The 20003-nt window shown below is 40.7% G+C and overlaps 1 protein-coding gene across 1 annotated transcript in view; it reads left to right on the top strand.

Annotated features, from left to right (window-relative positions):
- The window catches only part of KDM4C (lysine (K)-specific demethylase 4C), a 276891-nt gene that overhangs the window by 98252 nt on the left and 158636 nt on the right, over nucleotides 1-20003 (top strand). The window contains exons 6-8 of the mRNA XM_015417984.1: nucleotides 7657-7895; nucleotides 10250-10566; nucleotides 14546-14657. Coding sequence (XP_015273470.1) covers nucleotides 7657-7895; nucleotides 10250-10566; nucleotides 14546-14657 — 668 coding nt within the window. The remainder of the gene's footprint in view (nucleotides 1-7656; nucleotides 7896-10249; nucleotides 10567-14545; nucleotides 14658-20003) is intronic.

Below are 20003 nucleotides of genomic sequence, written 5' to 3'. Positions count from 1 at the left end.
ATATTTCACAATGATAATACTAATTGAAGAATTGTATTCATTTTTAAAAGTTTAATGAGAATGCATTACGGAAGCTTGTGTATATGAGCTCTGAGCATCAATATAATATTTATTCTTTTTCTTACCTGATGATATCCCCCCCTGAATCCTGGTTTGTTTCAGTGCTCAGAAAAGCATCATTGGGGAGTGTTGGGTTAAAAAACTAATTTCTGAATATTACAAGAAAAGTTTTCAAATGCTGCGAAATCTTTACTTGTTTATGCATTCTTGAGAGTTCTGTAGCCTCTGGCCAGAGTCCTGTACAGAGGCAGATACCTAGTTGGCAGACTGTTCAAATGTTTGTGCCAGTACCTGGATATTCAAGCGGATTTGAATTGTTTTACTGAAAATCCTAATGCTAATTGTCAATGCAGGTTTTCACAGTTAGTAATCCAAAATATTGTTCTCATTATGTATGCAGGCTTTTTCACAATTGGGTAAATTCTGGAATAATTTTTTATGTATGAGAATCTTTTAACTTCATGTTAAATTGATCTGATTCATTCACATCAAGGTTAGAAGGGGTAGTAGGTATTTTCTGAATCATACTTTTGAACAGCCATACTCTTGAACTATTATTAATTTATCAAGACTACAAACCATTTCACTTTCCAAAGGAACCTCATATTAATTAATAAGTATTGGAACCTCACCACCTGTCTTGATATCCCCCTGTCTTGATATCTTCTCTTTGCCCTACTTTACATTGCAGTCATAGGGTCTTGTTATATATTCTTCTGTTACTAGGTTTTGATATTCTGATATTCTGAGAACATTTCTTCACAACAAAAAGTTTATTTAAGGCACTTTTATACCACTTATTCAGGAATAATGCTTTTCAAAGTGATTTATAGATTACAACCCCTCCCCACAAACTACAGTAAACCTAAAAATAAACAATAACCCCCCCTTTCCCTCTGACATTTTCTGGATATATTGTATTAGCACATTGTGGCTCCTTGTGATTTTGATATAGGCAGAAGAAAAAGTGGGGAGTAATAGATAGGTGGCATTGACTGACGCCAAAAGATTGAATTAGGCAGAGGTCATTTCGGGGGGGGGGAACGTGGGGGAACGCAGTTCCCCCGGGTGAGGTGCAGGGGGGCAGGGCACATGATGAAGCCCCGCCCCCTGCTTCCGGCCGCCCCGCTTCCAGCCCTCATTCAGCCAGGAGGAGGCAGGAGAAGAAGGAGGGTAAGTTGCTTCCTCCCCGCCTCTCCTCACCCCTGCCTGCCTGGGGCCAGGGAGGGCCTTGGCGGGGCTTCCTCGCACTCTCGCTGGCCTTGCAGGTCCACCGCCGGGCCCCTGATGTCAGGGTGTGTGGCATATGCTAATGAGTTATGCTAATGAGTTCCCCTAGCTCTTTTTCTATGAAATGACCCCTGGAATTAGGTGAATTCATAGTCATTTCTAGCTATACTAATTCATGATTCATAGATTCATATTAATCTGTGGTCCAACTTTAGAACCTGTGACAGAGCAGCTGTCATTACAGTTGCTGTACCTCTGCTTGTTAGTAGGGTTGCCAGGTCCCCTTACCATTGCAGCAGGGGATTTGGGGGCGTTCTGGGGGTGGGCAGGGCATCACAATGTCCTTGACATGATGATGTCACCTGGAAGTAATGTGATTACATCAGTGATGTCACACACAAAGTTCTGGTTTGGGAGCAAAACTCTATGGTTTTTTGGCTTCAAAATCACAGTTTACCCCCAAACCAGAGCGTTACCGCATAACATCCCTGGTGCAATGATGTCACCCAGAAGTTACGTCATCGTGTCGGGAACGTCACACAATCATGTCCCTGTTTGCGGGTGGGGTTTCTCCCACCAGCCAGCTGGCCGGCAGCGGACCAAAGCCCCCAAAAGTAGGGGAATCCCCGCTGTGACCTGGGGGCCGGTAACCCTACTTGTTACTAATCCCTTAGTCAGGGTGCTTGACAATAAAGGAACTGAAAAAGCAGTGGTGGGGAGGATAACTGTATATGGGCTTTTGAAGAGGCTGTTGAAGCAGCTCAGGAGCACAATCATTGGCATGGAAGCACTCATGAAGTTTTCCTTTGTAAATTACATGTCCGGAAAATGGACAGCTTTGCAAAAACTAAGTTGAGAATGCTGCATTAGGTTTTGTGGTACAAACTATTTTGGACATCAGTCTTGGCTTACCTCTTGCTTCCTATTTATTTATTTTTTAAAGACTGTCAGAGTCTTCTGCTTTAAACAAATGTATAGCATTTAATTATCAGTCCACATATGTCCATGTCATTTATGACTTGAGAAGCTTCATTTTTAATATATATGTCACATAACTGTTCAGTGATGTTCTTGCATTGCCAGTGAGCTTGGCATCTTTATTATACAACTGCCATTTGCACTTGGCAGAGAAATTATTTCCCTGTCAGTACAACCCTTATTTATCTGAATAGCCAATTTAAAAGTTAAAATTAAAAATGGAGACATTATAGTAATTATGTTGAAAGTTTTATCAGATGAGTGCATGCACTGAATTTATTCACTGTGCTAAACTGGTGGATGCATTTCTATGCTATTTAATTAGTAGAGTTGGCACAAATGCAAACACAGCAAGAGATGTGCATCCCCCAAATGGAGATAAAATGCTTGTTCAGTTTCACCTCTGCTGTAATGTGTCAAAGAAAAATATTGATAATTTTAGTTCCGGGAATAATACACCTTCCCAGTAGAAATACAGAAATACCAACTCCAGGAAATTAGTGAGGTGATAATATTTGTGTACTAGGTTGCATGTTGTGCTGCTACTGTGTTGGTAATGAAGCACATTTACCAGGCTAGAAATTACATCACATCTGCAGCAAGAACTGGCCTGGGGGAAGGATCATGTGTGCATGTGTGTGGCGTACATACAATTGGCTTGAATAAAACAAGGACACAAACTTACTGAACACAGATTATTTGGGTTTGGTGTAACCTAGGTAGGGTGTTGACAGTCTGACTGCTGACTGGCGATCTCCAGGGAAAAAATAGTAGGTTAAAGCAGGAAGCAGTGCAGGAGTCACTGTTTGTGCCCATTACCAGCAACCTTGGTGGCACAGCTAGCATATAAGCATTATCCTTGAAATTCCTTAAGTGAACCCTCCAGATAACAGCATGGAATCCATAGGAAAGAGCCAACAATGAAGGATGTTGCATTGCCCCTTATCTTTTCAACCCTTCCCTCTCCACCAGGCACAGTGGGATGCCTTCGCTTACCGTTGGGAACCAGCCATACTGAACGTAAAGCATTTCAGTATCTGCACAATATATTTTTTAAATATATACTGGCTACAGTCACCAAATTCTTGCATTCCAGAGTGGTAGCTATGTTGGTCTGAAGATACATGATGTTTTAACTTTGGTTTGCAGATTATGAATACATACGTTTATATGCACATATATGTATATAACTACAAATGAAAAAAACAGAGAACGGTTATGGGGATATAACAAAATGAAACCAAAATGCCATGCAGTCCAAGGGATAGGTATGTTGCATAAAGAGGCAAAATGAGATCTAGGCATAAGAATAACAGATCCATAGCCAAATAATGATGAATGAGCAAAGCAAGAGGAATAGTATACACAAACCCTTTGTATCTGTAACTTCCAGACAAATCATTGGCATGGTCATTTTTTGTTAAGTGCTGATCACTTGTAAAAGATGAAAAGGTGTTGGCAATAAAAGAATTGAGAGTACCAATAGTCTGGGTGTTGGATATGGCATGCATAGTCTCTCTGAAGCTACTTCTAGAATAAAAAGTGCCAGAATTTAGTGCAGCATAGAAGTTGTGTTTTCTGACTTGGAAGCACTTCTCCCTACTCCCAGATTCATGGGGGCTTTTATGATATGCACTCTACTTATAGTCAGAAGTGCATACTACTGTATTATCCTTACCTGTGCTTGAGTAACAAAGCCCCTTCCAATGGCTGATGAATAGATATTTTATGTATTTATTTAAACCATTTTCATGCCTCCTTTCCACCCAATCAGAGTCCCCGAGGCGGCACACATCTAACATTAGAACAATTAAAAACATTACAATTATAAAATAGTTCAATAAAACACATTTTAAAAAACACCAGAGCCAGGGAGAATGTGCAATAATAGTTACTGGGGATATGGCAAATGAAACAAAAAAGTCTTCACCCTCTGGCAAAAGACACCGATAGAAGGAGACTGATGAATCTTCCTGGGAAGAGAGTTCCAAAGTTTTGCTGCCATGATGGAGAAAGCCCTGTCTCAAGTCGCCAGCTGTCTGGCCTCAAATGGCAGGGGCAGCTGAAGCAGGGCCTTCAAAGATGATCTGATTGAGCAGGTAGGTTCATGTGGGAGAAGGTGGTCCTTAATATATGCTGGTCCCAGGCTGTATAGTGCTTTAAAGGTCAGTGCCAGCACCTTGAAATTGAGCCTGGAAGCAAATTGGAAGACAGTGTAGATGAAACAAGACCGAAGTGATATGGTCCCTGTGACCCACACCAGTCCACACTCTGGCTGCAGCATTCTGTACCAGCTTTCAGACAGTCTTCAAGGGCAGCCCCACATAGAGCATATTACAGTAATCTGATCTGGATGTTACCAGGGCATACACCACAGTGGCAAGATCTTTTCTGCCCAGGAAGAGCCACAACTGCCTCCCCAGCCAAAGCTGGTGAAAGGCACCGCTGGCCACCACTGCCACCTCTTTATCCAACAGGAGCACCCCCAAGCTACAAACCCACTTCTTTAGAAGGAGTGCAACCCCATCCAGAACAGAGGATAACCCATTTCCTGGGTCAGACCTTCCCCCTCCCAGTAGCACCTCCGTTTTGTTGGGATTAAGTTTTAACTTGTTTAATCCTCATCCATCCAAAACTGCCTCCAGTCACCTCTTCCCAGTTTCCACAGCCTCCCTGGGATCTGCTGATAGCAGTATCATCTACATATCGATGGCAGCTCAGCCCAAATCTCCCAGAGGCTTTATGTAGAAGTTGAAAAGCACAGGGGACAAGATGGAGCCACAGAGAACCCTGTAGGCCAGTGGCCAAGTGGCAGAGCAGTAGTCCCCCAGCACTGCAGTTTGAAACCTACCTGTGAGGTAGGACTGGAACCATCAGAGATAAGTGCCTCCCAGTCCCAAAAGGTGATCCAGAATGATACCATGATCGATGGTACTGAAAGCCACTGAAAGGTTGAGAAGAATTAACAGGGTGACATTCCCCCTGTACATCTCCTGGTGAGCAAGGCCATTTCAGCCCCATAACCAGGCCCAAAACCAGATTGGAATGGATCCAAGCAACAACAAAAAATCTGCTTCATTCAGGAATCCCTGAAGTTGGCCAGCCACTGCTTGTTCAATCACCTTGCTCAAGAATGGTACCTTCGAAACTAGACAACAGGTTTCTCTAGGAGTGAACGTACCACTGCCTGCTTCAAGGCAAGAGCAGCTACCCCCTCTTTCAGAGAGGCATTTTCTATCTCCCAGAACTAGTTCGCCAGCTCCCCTCCCAGCAGATTTAAGCAGCCAGCAGGGGCAAAGGTCTGAAAATCTTCCAGCACCATAACATTGTTCAAATGAAATCCTGAGGGGAATAATGATAGGAGCAAATGAAAAATGACTGATATTTTTCTATTTATATAGCTGCCTTATTTATTTATTTAAGCATTCTTAGGCTGCTTTTCTCCACAGAGGGGACACAGAGCAGTTTATAAAAAAGGAAAATAAGTTTCAAATTACAAATACAGATCCCCCCCCAAACACATCAGGGCTGTTTATTACTGCTTTTAATGTGGATCAGGCAATATAATAGACATTCTCAATAGGTGTAGAGAAACAACAATGGACTGTTAAATTGAAGCTTAATCCTCATTAGACTGAGATGCTGTTGGTAAATGAATGATTAGTCAAGCATGGGGCTGTTTCCCCTGGTTTTGATATAGTTACACTCCTCCTTAAGGATCAAATGCATGCATTTGGAGCACTTTCAGATGCAGCTTTAAGAGTAGATGCTCAGGCAGCATCTGTTGCATTAAGCATCTTATATTAATTTTGGATTGTGTGTCAGCTGTGGCTCTTATTGGGTGGGATTGATTTTACCCCAGTTATTGCATATAATATCCCAGGTGATTACAGGATGATGCCCCATGTTCTATGTGAGCCTACCTTCATTTGGAAAATGTGCAACTGCTCAAGGTTTGGATAGTCATACTGTATAATTTCTCTTATACAAAGAGAACTTTACTAATTCCTGGTTTGTTGAAGGTCACAGTTCAAAAGTATTGATATTGACTGATAAAGGTCTAAGTTATCTTGAAACGGGATACCTTCACAATAATTTACCCCTGTATGAATCTGTCCACCATCTGAGATCTGTGTTGGGGCCAGGGCTTTTTTTGTAGAAACTCATTAGCATAATAGGACACACCCAACAGTAGAAACTCATTAGCATATCAGGCCACACCTCCATGAATTCCCTTGGCTAGCCTGGGCAAGCCGGCCCTTGGAGAGGAGGGGAGGTAGTTTAAACTGCCTTCCCTCGGCTTGCCTGGGCACCCCGCGAGCTGGCCCTTGGAGGGGAAGGAAGGCACAGGGTGGCATTCAAATGCCTCCTCGATCCTTCCAGGGCCCCCCCTGGCCTGTCCACCTCAGAGTCACTGGGGGGGGTCGCTCTCCAGGCCTTCCTTCTGTAGCCACGCATGTGCAGAGGTTTTGTCTGTAGGTGTGGGCGTGGCCAACTCGGAAGCCAGCTGGAACTCCGTTCCTGTGCGTTCCTGCCCAAAAATAGCCCTGGTTGGGGCCTTTTACTGAGTAAGGCCGGTGACTATCTGTGGTGGTGTTTTGGCTATGGGAGTTCTATTCCCAGTTCTCCTGGCATTTACGTTAGCATCTTTTAAGCACCAGGTGAAATTTGTTCTGTTTACTCATACTTTTTGTCACATACAGAGGACATCTCTGTTTCATTGTTATTATGTCACACTATTCTGTGTTTTACTTGTGCCTTTGTGTTTGTATTTCATTTTTAAAATTTCTAATTGGCCATCTTGACTGCCTTTGTGGCAGAAAGGTGGCTTATAAATTGCTTAAATGAATAATATTATTGGTATTATTATCTACATTAGTAATATGTTTCAATGTGTATTATAATTTCCCCGATTAGATTCTGGTGGCTATTGTGAAAGCTGTATTTACAACTGTTGAAAATAACACTTTCTTTGTAAATGAGACTACAGAAGAATGATCAATCAAAATGTCTTATATGCTTAGGGATTTGGAAATCATAGGCAAAGTTTAATGCAAATGGGAGATTACATTAATGTATAAGTTAGTCTTTGTCATATTCTATAGGATGTTTCACCAAGTAAATAGCTTTCAAATTTGATTTGACTTGAAGTTATTTTAGTTAATAACTAACTTTAAAGAGCTATATTAACAGGTTAAGAGGTTAAATCTAGTCAGTTGTTAATCTGTTGTTTAAGAAATTATAAACACTATCTCAACACAAAAAGATGAAAAAGTAACATTTAAGAAAAAGCTTCTTTAGGCAGGTGAAAGGGACATTTATATTGGAAGCTATTTTATCTTATCCTAGCCAGACATTCTGTTCTGACAGCAGTATCTCTTATAACAGCTTCCAGCATACCCAATCACGATCAAAAAAGCTTAAAACTCCAGAGGACAAGAAGGTATCAACCATACTGGTTGGTACAGAAATCACAGCCACGGAAGCAGCTATGGATAGCTTCAAGGTCAATGAAAAGCCATTAGAAAAAATAAAGCCAGTAAACACTGAAGTGCCATCTGGGGCAGAACAAGATACAAGAATGATGCAAATGGATCAGAATTTATTGGATAGCAAAAAGGTCTCAGGTGAGAAAAGTGATATTATTTCCCATAGAATTCTTACGTAGTTCATACTGTGTGATCCTGTAAATCTGTAAGTGGCAATCCACTCCATGAGTTAATCCATGTAAACAAAGAGTGTCTCTTACATTATAGTATGGTGTTAGCACACTCACAGGCCCATTAGAATGTAAAGAAATTTGGGGTCTGACCATCTGCCTCTCAGGATTAAACATTAATAATACTGTAATGTTGTTGTAATGTAGGTGTGTGGTGCAGGTCTCAGTACTGGCAAGTTTTACTTGTAGATTTAGTCCAATTCCCCACGAGCAGCTGTGCCACCCTCGCGCTTCTATTTCCCCTGCTTGCATTGTTCAATTTCACACTATTTGCTGCACAGATGCATTTTGACCCGCAGCTCCCCCCAATTTCCTCCACGTCTTCTCGATCCTTGTTTTTTGAGATTGAGAAGACACGGGGGAAATCAGGGGAAGCTGCAGGTCAAAATGCATCTGCGCACTGAATAGTGTGAAATTGACCAATGCAAACGGGGGAAACAGAAGAGCGATGGCAGCACAGCTTCTTGTGGGGAATCAGTCTTAGATTTCCCCCCCATATTTTGCTTAAGGTTTGGGACAAGTATAATGTCCAAAATAAATATGGGAATGCATAAAGAGGAAGTATTTTAGTCAACTGCTGACAGCCATTAAAAATAGCTACAAATCGTATCCTTCTGGATTCTTTCCAGTTACTCCATAGAGACAGTCATCTTCTTTAGACAATCTTTTCCCCATCTAGCATCCATTCTTTTTGCCTTCTTCTTCACAGTTGACCTCTGCTGTTTACTCCTCTGCCCCTACCAGGGATTGACACAAGCAGCCATGTTTTCTTATACCTCTAACAATTTAACGAAATTGATGAATTAGTGTAGATCTTATATAACTTAACATCAAATAAAGCTCCAAAGTATTCAAATAAAGCTCCAAAGTATTCCAATTCTTAAGCTATTCTTATTATTTAAGCTATTCTTACTATTTAAATATACTGTTCAAAGCAATTAGTACACAGACGGGTTAAGAATTTGAAGGAAATTTTACAATCCCAGAATAGTCTTCACAATTCCTAAGTGTAGAAGTGTGAAGTCTGTTCTGGGATTGTAAAGTTTCCTTCAAATTCTTAACCTATGTGTACTAATTGTTTTGAACAGGATATTTAAATAATAAGAATAGCTTAAATAATAAGAATAGCTTAAGAATTGGAATACTTTGGAGCTTTATTTAATTTATAGATGGTCTATACCTCTGTGCAAGCAATGGGCATTTGCTAACAATTGCCAGGACTAGGTTTTAATATTAAGCTAAGAATGAAGGACCTTGTGACACTTTAAAGCAGGGGTGTCAAACATGCGGCCCGGGGGCCAGATCAGCCCCCCAGAGGGCTTTTATCAGGCCCGCAAGGGATTGGCTGTCTCCTGCTTCTTTGTCCAGTTCTGCTGCTGCTGTTGCATCATAGCTTGGTTTCCTAGACTCTCTCAGTCGCTCAGGAGAGATAGCTAGGCAAGCTTCTGCTCCCTGCACTGGGCTGAGGCTCCTCCCTCTCCCAGATTGCTACAATATAGACATTATGATGCAATAATTCAGAGCAAGAAGTGTCAGTTATCAGAGACTGTTAAATAAATAAAATATTGGAAGAATGCTAATGTTTCAGGCATGTTTTTATTTTAAGTAAAAAAATCTTTGTGTTTGTGTCCTTTATAAAGTTTATATCTCCACTACCTGACATTACATTTTATGACACACATGGCCTGGCCATGTCTAATTTATGTCAAATCCGGCCCTCCATAGCAAATGAGTTCAACATCCCTGCTTTAAAGGCTAACAGACTTCTTCTGGTATAAACCACTAGTTTTGCCGCAACACAGTGACCTGACTATTATGCTGGAGCTTAAACAAAGAATTGGAGTGTGTATACACACACACAGTTTCAGAAGGATTAGTTACCTATGCAGACTTTTAGAGCTAAATCCATTAAAATAAACCTAAGATCATGCTCCTGGGAAGTTTAACAGTCACTTTATAGAGTTTCCATAAAGAGGTACTCACATACTTTCTTTAAAAATCTTGTCTATGAGCTCCAAAAGTTATGCTGGAAATACCTTCTAGTTTAGTACCAGAAAATCAATCCACCATGTATAGGAGTTGTATTTTATTCACTCTGGAGGCTTATGTAGATATCCCATTGAAATGGGTGCTGTTGGCTTCAATGAATTTGAACTCTAAATAATTTGTAATTCTTTAGTTACCAAAACTGTTTTTTAATTCAAGATTTCATCGGTGGCTCTCAAGTATTGTTTTTTCACTGTCTGAATTTTGTCTTGTTAGCTCACAACTCTTCGAGCTCACAACCTAACCATGATCCTGTAATGAAAAAAATACAAACTGAAGACGAGGAGAAAGAAAACTCTGCCTTTGTTCAGTTCTGTCCTGAGGAATCTGGATTGGCCTTGCTTTCATCTGCTAGCTGTAATAAGGAAGGAGATTTAAAATCTTTAGCTTCTTCCAGGCAGGCTGTAGAGTATGCTTCTTCTGAAGCTGAGAATTTGGAGAAAGAAGAAACTAGCAGTGTATCTACAGAAGAAGATGAGATCAGTGACCTTGAAAGCAGTGAAAATGGCCTGGAACCTGGAGAAATATCACTAGTAAGAGAAGGGTTTGGGGAGGAGAAAATGAAAATAATCTGAGTATGTTCATTGTTTTTGATAACTCCATTTTTTGTTTTGTATCTTGGAATACATTCAAAACTCTATGAATTGACCTTGTGTTTTTAAGTGTCTGGCATGGCATTAGACAGTTCTTGTTTGTTTTATTCTTATATCTAAATATTTTCCTCCTCTTGCTTAACACTTTTGTGTGTAGTATACTTCACACTCCCTCTCACTCAAGCCTCATAACAGCAATAGGTGAATGATTTGTTTTCAGATAGGTCTGAGAGGAAAGTAGGGGTGTGCAATATTTTTTTAATCCGTATTTTTCGGTTTGGGTCTATTGTACCTGAAAAAAATTCAGGATTTCTGAAAAATCCCAGATCACAATACTGGCACAGTATTCAGATCCAGGATTATTAAGAAATCCTGATTTTTTTCGGGTCCAATAGACCCAAGAAGAAAAATACCAATTTATTATGAGGCTGGCTTGGCTTCTCCTGTGGCCCAGTTTAAATTGGGCCTCAGGAGAAGCCAGCACAAAGCTCAGTTTATGGGGAACAATTTGTTCCTCACGGGCATAGCCGATCCTGGTTGGGCTTGCTTCTCATGCAATCTGGGTTTAAACTGCAGGAGAAGCTAGCTGCAGGAGCTGCTGTGCCATGTGGAACACATTGCTCTGCATGGCACAGGAGATCCTGACTGGGCTCGCTTCTCCTGCGGTCTGGTTAAACTGGGTTGCAGGAGAAGGAGCCCAGGAGCTGCTGTGCCACATGGAGCACATTGCTCCGCGTGGCATAGGAGATCTTGGGGCTGGCTTGACTTCTCCTGCAGCCTGGATTAAACCGGGCTGCATGAGAAGCCAGCCCCAAGCCGAGCCAGTGAGAACAGTCTGCTCCAACCAGCACAACTGATCCTTGGGCTGTCTTCTGCAGTCCCTTTAAATTTTAAAGGGACTGCAGTAGACACCCGACAAACAGCTGAGAGGCAGGAGCAATCTGCTCTCGCCTCTCTGCTGTTTTAGGATCTACTTGGTAATCCCCAAATATATCTGGGATCTTTTGGGGAATATTTCCGGTTTTCCTGAGAAAACGCGATACATTTAAGATGCCGAAATCTACCCAAAATTTTCTGGTAAGGTATTTTTCAGGTAGATTTTCAGCTCGGGTAGATCCAAATGCACACCCCTAGAGGAAAGCTCTGACCGGTCTATGTAATGTGCATATTATTCCCCCATTCTTTGTGTTGGTTTGAAAAGGACTATCTGCAGCAAGCTGAAGAAATTAAACTATGTCAAAATAATTAGATGACATTTTTGCAATGCCTTCAAGCATTTATCATAACGATACATTATTTTTGTGGTCCTTCCCGTACCCTGTGAGATAGAACAATATTATTTAGATTTATGATGTGGGTGGGTGGCTGAAGCTGAGAGGACAGTGGAAGGCCTAAGGACAGTTTTTGGTGCTTTACAGCTCACTCTCTTAGCCACCATCCTGCATAGAAGTGCTGTTCATATCATCCCATTTACAAAAGCCATCTAATTCTGATTTCTTTCCATTGAACTTGTAAATATTCATGTGACTGAGACTCCAGGAAATAATAGCATAGCTGTATCCACTAACTTGGGAGGCTCGATCTGCTCCTGGCACCCGCAGAGAGCAGCCCATTTTGGATGCCAGATGTTCCTGGGAGAGTGGAAATATACGTTAGAGCTAAGAATAAAACTGCACTTGCCCTTTTACAGACATAAATAGCAAGCTCATCATTGTTTTACAGAGAGAGGAGATTTACCAGTCCCAAAGCCAGTCCTTCTGTTTTAATATAAAGTGCTAATAAACATCTTCTCAATGGTGAGATTGTATATTGCAGCTTATGTTTAATTCATTTGCTTGGGTACTTTTTAGCTATATTCCTAAGTGGGTTTTCAAATATTTCCCAATATGTTTGCATGCTGTGTCTGTCTTGTAGTAGCACAAAAGCATTTATAGTTATGTTGTTGAAAAAACTAACCCTTTGCCATTCTGCACAGCAACCTTGTGTTGTGTAATGAATCCATCCTATTTTTTAATCATGAAAACAGCTGCACAGCATTAAACCAATGATCCTTCTAGGTCAACATCCTGTTTCCTCCACTGGCTAAACCTAGTAGTGTCAGGAAGTGATACAGCTCCAGGGTACTAATAGAGTATTCCATTTCATATTGCTCACTGCCAGTCTCATGAATTCCAAGCATTATAACCATCTTAACAGATGGAACAGAAGACTGGAACTATTACCCAGTAGTCACTGATATTTTTTCAACTTCAGTAGTAAGCAGAGTTTGGACATGCACACAAAATCCTAGTAAGTTGACTAGTTGAGGAATTTGCTACAGTTAAGGGAATCTCAGCATATATTAAATGAAAAAAGCTGACTCAGTCCTTGGGGTGCGCATTTGGATCCACCTGAGCCAAAAATATGCTCAAAATTACCTTATTGGTATTTTTCAGGTATATTTTGGCTTCCCAAATGTATTTGGGTTTTCTTGGGGAAACCAAAAAAAAAAAAATCCAGAAAAAATCCTGGATATATTTGGGGATTTGGGGTAGATCTGAAAACAGAGGACAGGCAGGAGCAGATTGTGCCCACCTCTCAGCTGTTTGTCAGGTAGGTTTATGCAACTGCATGTCCATCTGATACAGGCTTATTTATCCCCATGCTGTGAAAAGTTTCATTTGCCCATTTCCATACACACTCTGGTTAAAGGGACAGGGTGTTTTTCTTCAGGCCTGTTGGAAACTTTATCCACTTGTTTTGCATCATTAGGAGAGGGCAGTGCTGAGTGGCATCAACACACAGGTCTCTAGAAAGGTTTTCAGCACCTTCAGACACAAAGTTTGAGGACATTGCCTTAAACAGTGTTTCTCACATTCAGTCAGCTGTCAAGACCCTTTCAGGAGCTACTTATCCTTGTAAAATTTCACAATTGCCTAGCTTTTTAGTAGAGTATGCTCTGCAGGAAAAAAAGATGGTCATGAAACCATCCCGAAGAATTTTGAATTATTTTATCACTCACAAAAGGGATTATCTTCTATTCCCTGTTTTTTGGAGGGGATCAGGAGTGGCAGTAATACCAAGCATGGGGGAAAGGGACAGCAGGACTCCCACTTAAACTGTTCATCTTCTGGCTACCTGACAGTAGCCATGCTAAGCAAAGTCCCACAGAATCATCTTAAGAAAAGCATTTCCCAAGTGAGATTTGGATCCATGATGGTTTTGTGACAAAACTGAACTCTGAGATTCCCAGCACTGCTGATCAGAAGTGTCTTTTACTTCAAAACCCCTGTACAGCTGCTATTTCTGTCTTTTTCTCTTGAGGACCACCTGGCTGCATTAGCACTTCAGGTTTTTGTCATGAAGATATGTTCTGTTCTCTGGCAATAATGTCACTTCCATTGTGCTTGCTTGAATTTCTTCTAATTCTAGTCAATTTTATTTTAATGATATTCATCTTGTTTAACAACAACATGTATGTGCATGTAACATTCCTTATGGGAGTAACCTTATGTATATACCCCCCACCCACGATTTGCTAAGCATATTAACAATGCCTATATTAGCTCTCCTCATTGCCCCTTCCCATAGGGAGTTTTGGATGAGGGCTGCCTGTTCAAGAGCATTGCTAGGATTGTGCTGATGCCCTGGAATGGGCTACCAGTGGAAGCGAGGAGTACCTCCTCCTTGGTGGTTTTTAGAAGAACCTGTAAAGAGTTTTATAACAATGAGTTTGTTGTTTCTGTCTTAGGGGATTTTGTGATCATGGTATGGTTAGTGTGCATTGGTTGGCATTTTATATAGCTTCTGGCTTTTAAAGCTTTTTTAGGTGCATCAGTTTTGTTGCTATCAGCCTCTTTTCATTTATGCTGTAAACTGCCTTGAGCCCACATTTGCAAGGAAAGGAAGTCATAGATTTTAATTAAATTATCTCTCTTAGAGAAATGACGGAGAGCGAACAAAAACATCTAAAAGTTGGCGTCATCCACTAAGCATACCCCCTGCCAGATCTCCTATGACGTTAGTTAAACAGCAGGCAACAAGTGACGAAGGTGAGCATGCTTTTACCATCCCCTCAAATAATACATCTTTCAGCCAATATAAACACATTGGCATATAGACTTGAACTATTTTACAACATTAAGGACGAAAGTATGTATCAAAAACTTTGCTGCTCTAAAATGAACTGCATCAAAAGCTTTCAGCGAGCTTCCCTAATACATAATGACATTTTGGGGTGCATTTTTACCTTTTTTTGTCTTTTAAATCCTTCTAAACACATTAAAAGGAACTTGTAAGAAGCTCAGAACAGTATGCAGTTGCTTAAATACTACATGGAGGATAAAAGCTCATTCTGTAACCAGCTAGTCTTTGCTGGATTTCTCAGCAATTAGCTTTAGCACAGAACATTACACTTTATTGAATGAATGCAATGCAAGCAGAGCTAAACAGACCACCTCTGGGCCTTCTGAACCAACAGTGAACTGCTTTGCACTTGTTTCTTTTTTTATATAAGCATTCTAGTTGGATCTTGAAAGAAATCTGATACTCTAGTCAACCTTGATTATTATCTGGTTTGTGAAAGAGACACTGTTTTTGTTCTGAGTAATATCAGAATTACCAATTTCCTTTAATTAAACTTTGAATTCTGTGTGCAAGTTCAGTTACAAATATAAAAGAAAACAAATGCTTTGCTTTTGTCAGCCTAGTTGAGAAAAGCTTCCCCATGGTGTGCATTAATGTTGATCAATCTGAGATGCTGACAGCATGTTCTACACAGCATCTTCCTTTTTTGTGACTCGTCTGCAGCAGCACCACTACACTTCTGATAAAAGAAAATGCTAATCCAGATATCAGGTCAGCTGAAAGGTAGAAGATGAAATGGAAGAAAGGGTAGGTTAGATGTCAGCCATCTGGGATCTGAAATTCCTTCCTTTCAATGTCAGTTGAACATCAAATCCTTGCTGACAAAACATATGCCTCGAAATTGATTGGCTTGTTTCTGTCATGAATACAGATTTCTTGTTGGTGTTACCACTGATTCTGAGACTTGTGGCTTGATTGTTCAGTACTTTGGAAATTTAGTTCACAGTATTGCTGAATCAGGTCAACAGGTCAGTTCAAATTCTTGATAAAATAGAGAAAGGATGTGTGTTATGCAAATATTTGCCTTTATGATGTGTTTTCAATATAAGCTATAGTCCTGTCATCTGATTGTCTCTCTTTTTTGATAAATCATGTTATCAGAGTCATATTTTACCACAACAATATGTATTATATCAATTGTCATATGATATGAAAGTATTTTTGACCTCCTTTTGACCTCCAAAAATGTCAACATAATTCTGTGACCTATAATACATTTCATTTTTTAATGCCCCCCCATAGGGGATTTTTTAATTGCATTTTCTATAAACTACAATGAAATTTGGGAGGGGGTTTACAAACTATAGGAGAAAATAAAAGAAACCCACTAAAAACCCAAGAGATGGTGGTCATACATACTGCTTAAAAAGTTAGCTTTAAACTCAATGTTCAATTCAAGTTCATTGAATGTGGTCATCTAATAATCTATTTAAACTGAAGTAAAATTTAAACACCACCGTATCTGACTTCTTAAAGAGCAAAATAAGTAATAATTATAACAAAACATTGTAAGAGATTTCAAAGTGCAATAACATCTCATCTTTTATACTTTTTCTTTCTCAAGTGGTAGCTTGTCTTTGGGGCTGCCGCCCCCAATTTAGAGTCTGAGTTCTCGTCTGAAGATGCCACTGCTCCTTCTTCTTCACTTTCTTCGGTGCTATCTTCTTCCTCCTCTTCTCCTCCTCCTGCTGGACGACTATGTTGATGCAGAAATTCACGTGCCTTTTCAACAGAGTCAATTTTTTCTTTCTTGTCCATAAATTTGAAGATTGTAGGGAATGTTGTTCTTCTGTAGGAATAAAACCAAGTCTCTATATTTTCTTCTTTTCCTTCTTATTTCAAATGGAATGTCCTTCAACACTTTTATTTCTTTGTCCTTGATTTTCAGGGTAGTTCCATTTGTCGCTTTGAGAATTTGACCTCTCACTTGTCTTCTGGAGAATCTTACCATAACTTCCCCTGGCAGATTATTCTTTCTTGTAAATTCTGAATATGACCTATAGATCATATCAATTTCGCTTTGTAATATATCCGTTTTTATATCTGCCATGGGGCCTAAAGCCTCGCACATAGTCTGTTTCAGCTTCTCTCCCTTCCCTTTTGGAACACCTTGAAATCTTAGAACATAGCTTGCTCTTTCCATTTGTAGCTGTAACAAATGAGACTCCTCCATCATTCCCTTTTTCTCCATTACCTGCAGTTGTTTTTTTGAGCTTCTTGGTGTTGGCATCCACTTCTTTCAGCTCTTGCTCAGTTTTTTCTGGGTTTTTTTTACTATCTCAGTTAATTGAGTCTGCTGTGCATCGAACTCATGGTGGAATGCCGCAACTTGTTCCAGCAGAGGGTGCAAGGCTTCAGTCAGCATCTTTTGCAGCTCTGTAGTTGTGTCCTGTCTAGGCACAGAACTTGCTGGGCTGGCAGTTCTGGCAAGAAGTTTAGGTTTTATTTGCTTGTCTTTCTCATCCTTCCTCGTGGGCGCCATGTTTGGGAATTGTTTACTTTTTATAAAAGTTATCGTGGTCTCTGATACTCTCAAATCTGCCTGGTAAGTTCTTAAATGCTCTTTGTTGTCAATTCGCTTGGCCACCAAACGTTTGCTCCGGTGTGCGATTTCTAGTTCCCATTCAGGACGCTCCGCAGTGGAACCTTCGGGGCATGGAGTAGCCCCCCTTCGCCAGCAGGGTCGCCGGGGAAAGGGCTCTCTAGTGCCTCATGGCTGGGAGCCCAACGCAAGGACTCCAGGGGTGGCATGCACAGTCATGCCTCCTCCCAACCGCGGGCTCTGACGGCTGTCTCCCGGAGCTGCGTGAGAAAGCGATCGCCATGGCGAATGCCAAAACCCGGATGTCTATATAATACATTTCAGATCAGGTCAGGGCATTTCTGCATTCCTATTGCCATTCCTTTTTTCAAAATCTTTTTGTTCTTTTCCCTTGCTAAACTATCTCTCTCAGTAACTCAATTAGCTGCTTTTGTGTATTACTGACTTTTAATATTTAAACCAATACCAAGCATTATTTCTCTTGTAAATGATTGTATTAAGTCACAGGAGTAGTTATGGAGCAAGGTTCTGCTTGCTTGGGAGATATTAAAGCTGCTGACTTGTTAAAATTGTGGTGCAGAAATTTTTGTTCTCCTTCTGTCAAAATCCCCTAAAATGTTAATTATTTTCAAGACAGAAGGAAACCGATAAATAGAAATTTGACTACTCAGGCTTCATTCCTACGTATGCTCACATGTACTTAGTCTATTTGGTATCAGTGGATTTGATGACGTGTATGTGGGTACTGGACTACAGCTATAACAAAAATGGAAATAAGCAGCACTGTTGTCACCATCTACATTGAGCCCATCTATATTCAAGTCACCTCCTGATCTTACAATAGCAGAGATATCGAGAAACAAACACAGAGAAGGTGATAATGGAAAAAATAAAGCAATCTCTGTGGATATCATTGTTCAGTTAATTGTTTTCTTTTGAGTACTATGTTAATGTAGTGATTCTGAACTATTTCTTAATGAGACAGCCATTTTTTTTTAAAGACTGAAGCTTCCAAGAATTAAGAAACCCAAAGCAATGACAAGCAGCATAGCATGAAGGGTACCTGCCCAGATTTATTTTTGGTTTACTCTGCCTAATTGGATTTTTATCTGTTGAAATGTCCCATAGGGAATGCCACATCACTCAGAATTATAAATCTTTATGGGTAGAAGACTATTTATTTATTTAGAAAATGTAAATGCCACCTCTCCAGAGACTTGCTCAAGGCAGCTCACAAAATCATATACTCACAACATAAACACAAGCCATAAAAACCTAGACTCCATCTCCTGGCTAGGTTAAGACAAAGGCTTGGATATTATACTTAACTTGTGCATGCACAACACTTTCCTCCATTGTTTTGCAGAGTGTGTTCCACTGGCAGTAGGTGCATCACACTCATGCAAGGCCAGCATCTTGCGTGAACAGAATGTGCCTAGTACTCAAAGAATGTATTCCACATTGAAGGACAGTACTATGTGAGTAGAAGGATATATAGGCTCCAAGTCAAAGCCCACAGGTATGCTGAAGAAGGGTGAAGAGAACATTGGATCTTCTCTGTTACAAACCCTCTCTTGCTAGGATAAATCCGGGTGGTCAGCAGTATTGGTCTGAAGTAGTAGAACAAATTTAGAGTCCAGTGGCACCTTTGTTGGTCTTAAAGGTGCCACTGGACTCTAAATTTGCTAGGATAAGTAAGGGTGGAGTTGATTAGTAGCATATCTAATTAGGTGTGAGGACTAATCCATCCAGGTAGGCAGGCATTTATTTTCCTGAATAAAAATTAATAATAACTCTGATATAGTCCAGGATAGAGGTTGATGTTTCAAGAATAGGAAGTAATGAACACATGCAGCTGCCTTGGTCCATCAGACTCAGTATTGTCCACTCAGACTGGCAGCAGCTCTCCAGGGTCTTAGGTAAAAGTCATTCACCTCACTTACTACCTGATCCTTTTACCTGGTCCTTACTACCTGATCCTGTTACATTCATGGACCTCAAGGCTGCTTATTGATTTATTTTATTTATTTGATTTATACCCCACGCTCTCCACTGGAGCAGTCTCAGGGCAGCTTACATAAGAGATTAAAACAGATAAAAACAACATTTATAATACATTTAAAAGTGCTAGTGTGCAATATTACAAATATGATGGCTGAACACAGTATCAGATCAATCATAGTGGGAATACAGTCAGCACTAATTTTGAGACTATTATCTCAGTCCCATACTAAATTCCAATTTATACCGGCGAGGAATAGGCTGCTGCTGATGGTTCCAGGATGTAGAGTCTTAAACGTATACTTAACTCTCAGGTATGGCTCCTCAATCAAATGCCTGGTGGAAGAGGTCCGTCTTGCAGGTCCCGCAAGGCCCTAATATCTTTCGGGAGCTCATTCCACCAGAGAAAGCCCTGGCCTTTGTCATAGTCAGCCTGGCATTTTTTGGATGGGGGAGTGCCAAGAGATTTTGAGACCCTGAATTTAGAGCTCTCTGGGGAAAGGCGGTCTCTCAGGTTTGCAGGCCCCTAACCATAAAGGGCTTTATAGGTAAGAACCAGCACCTTGAAGCGAATTCGGTATGCTATGGGTAGCCAGTGCAGCACTTTCAGTGCAGACTGAATGTGCTCCCACAAGGGGAGACCCAACAGAAGCCTGGCTACTGCATTCTGCTTTTGACTCAGTACCTAGAAAGAGGTTCTGGGAGAAGC

Source organism: Gekko japonicus, unplaced genomic scaffold (genome assembly GCF_001447785.1).
Source record: "Gekko japonicus isolate JY-2015 unplaced genomic scaffold, Gekko_japonicus_V1.1 scaffold1084, whole genome shotgun sequence".
NCBI lineage: Eukaryota > Metazoa > Chordata > Lepidosauria > Squamata > Gekkonidae > Gekko > Gekko japonicus.
The sequence above is the reverse complement of the archived record's forward strand: the minus strand, read 5'-3'. Positions and strand labels throughout refer to the sequence as shown.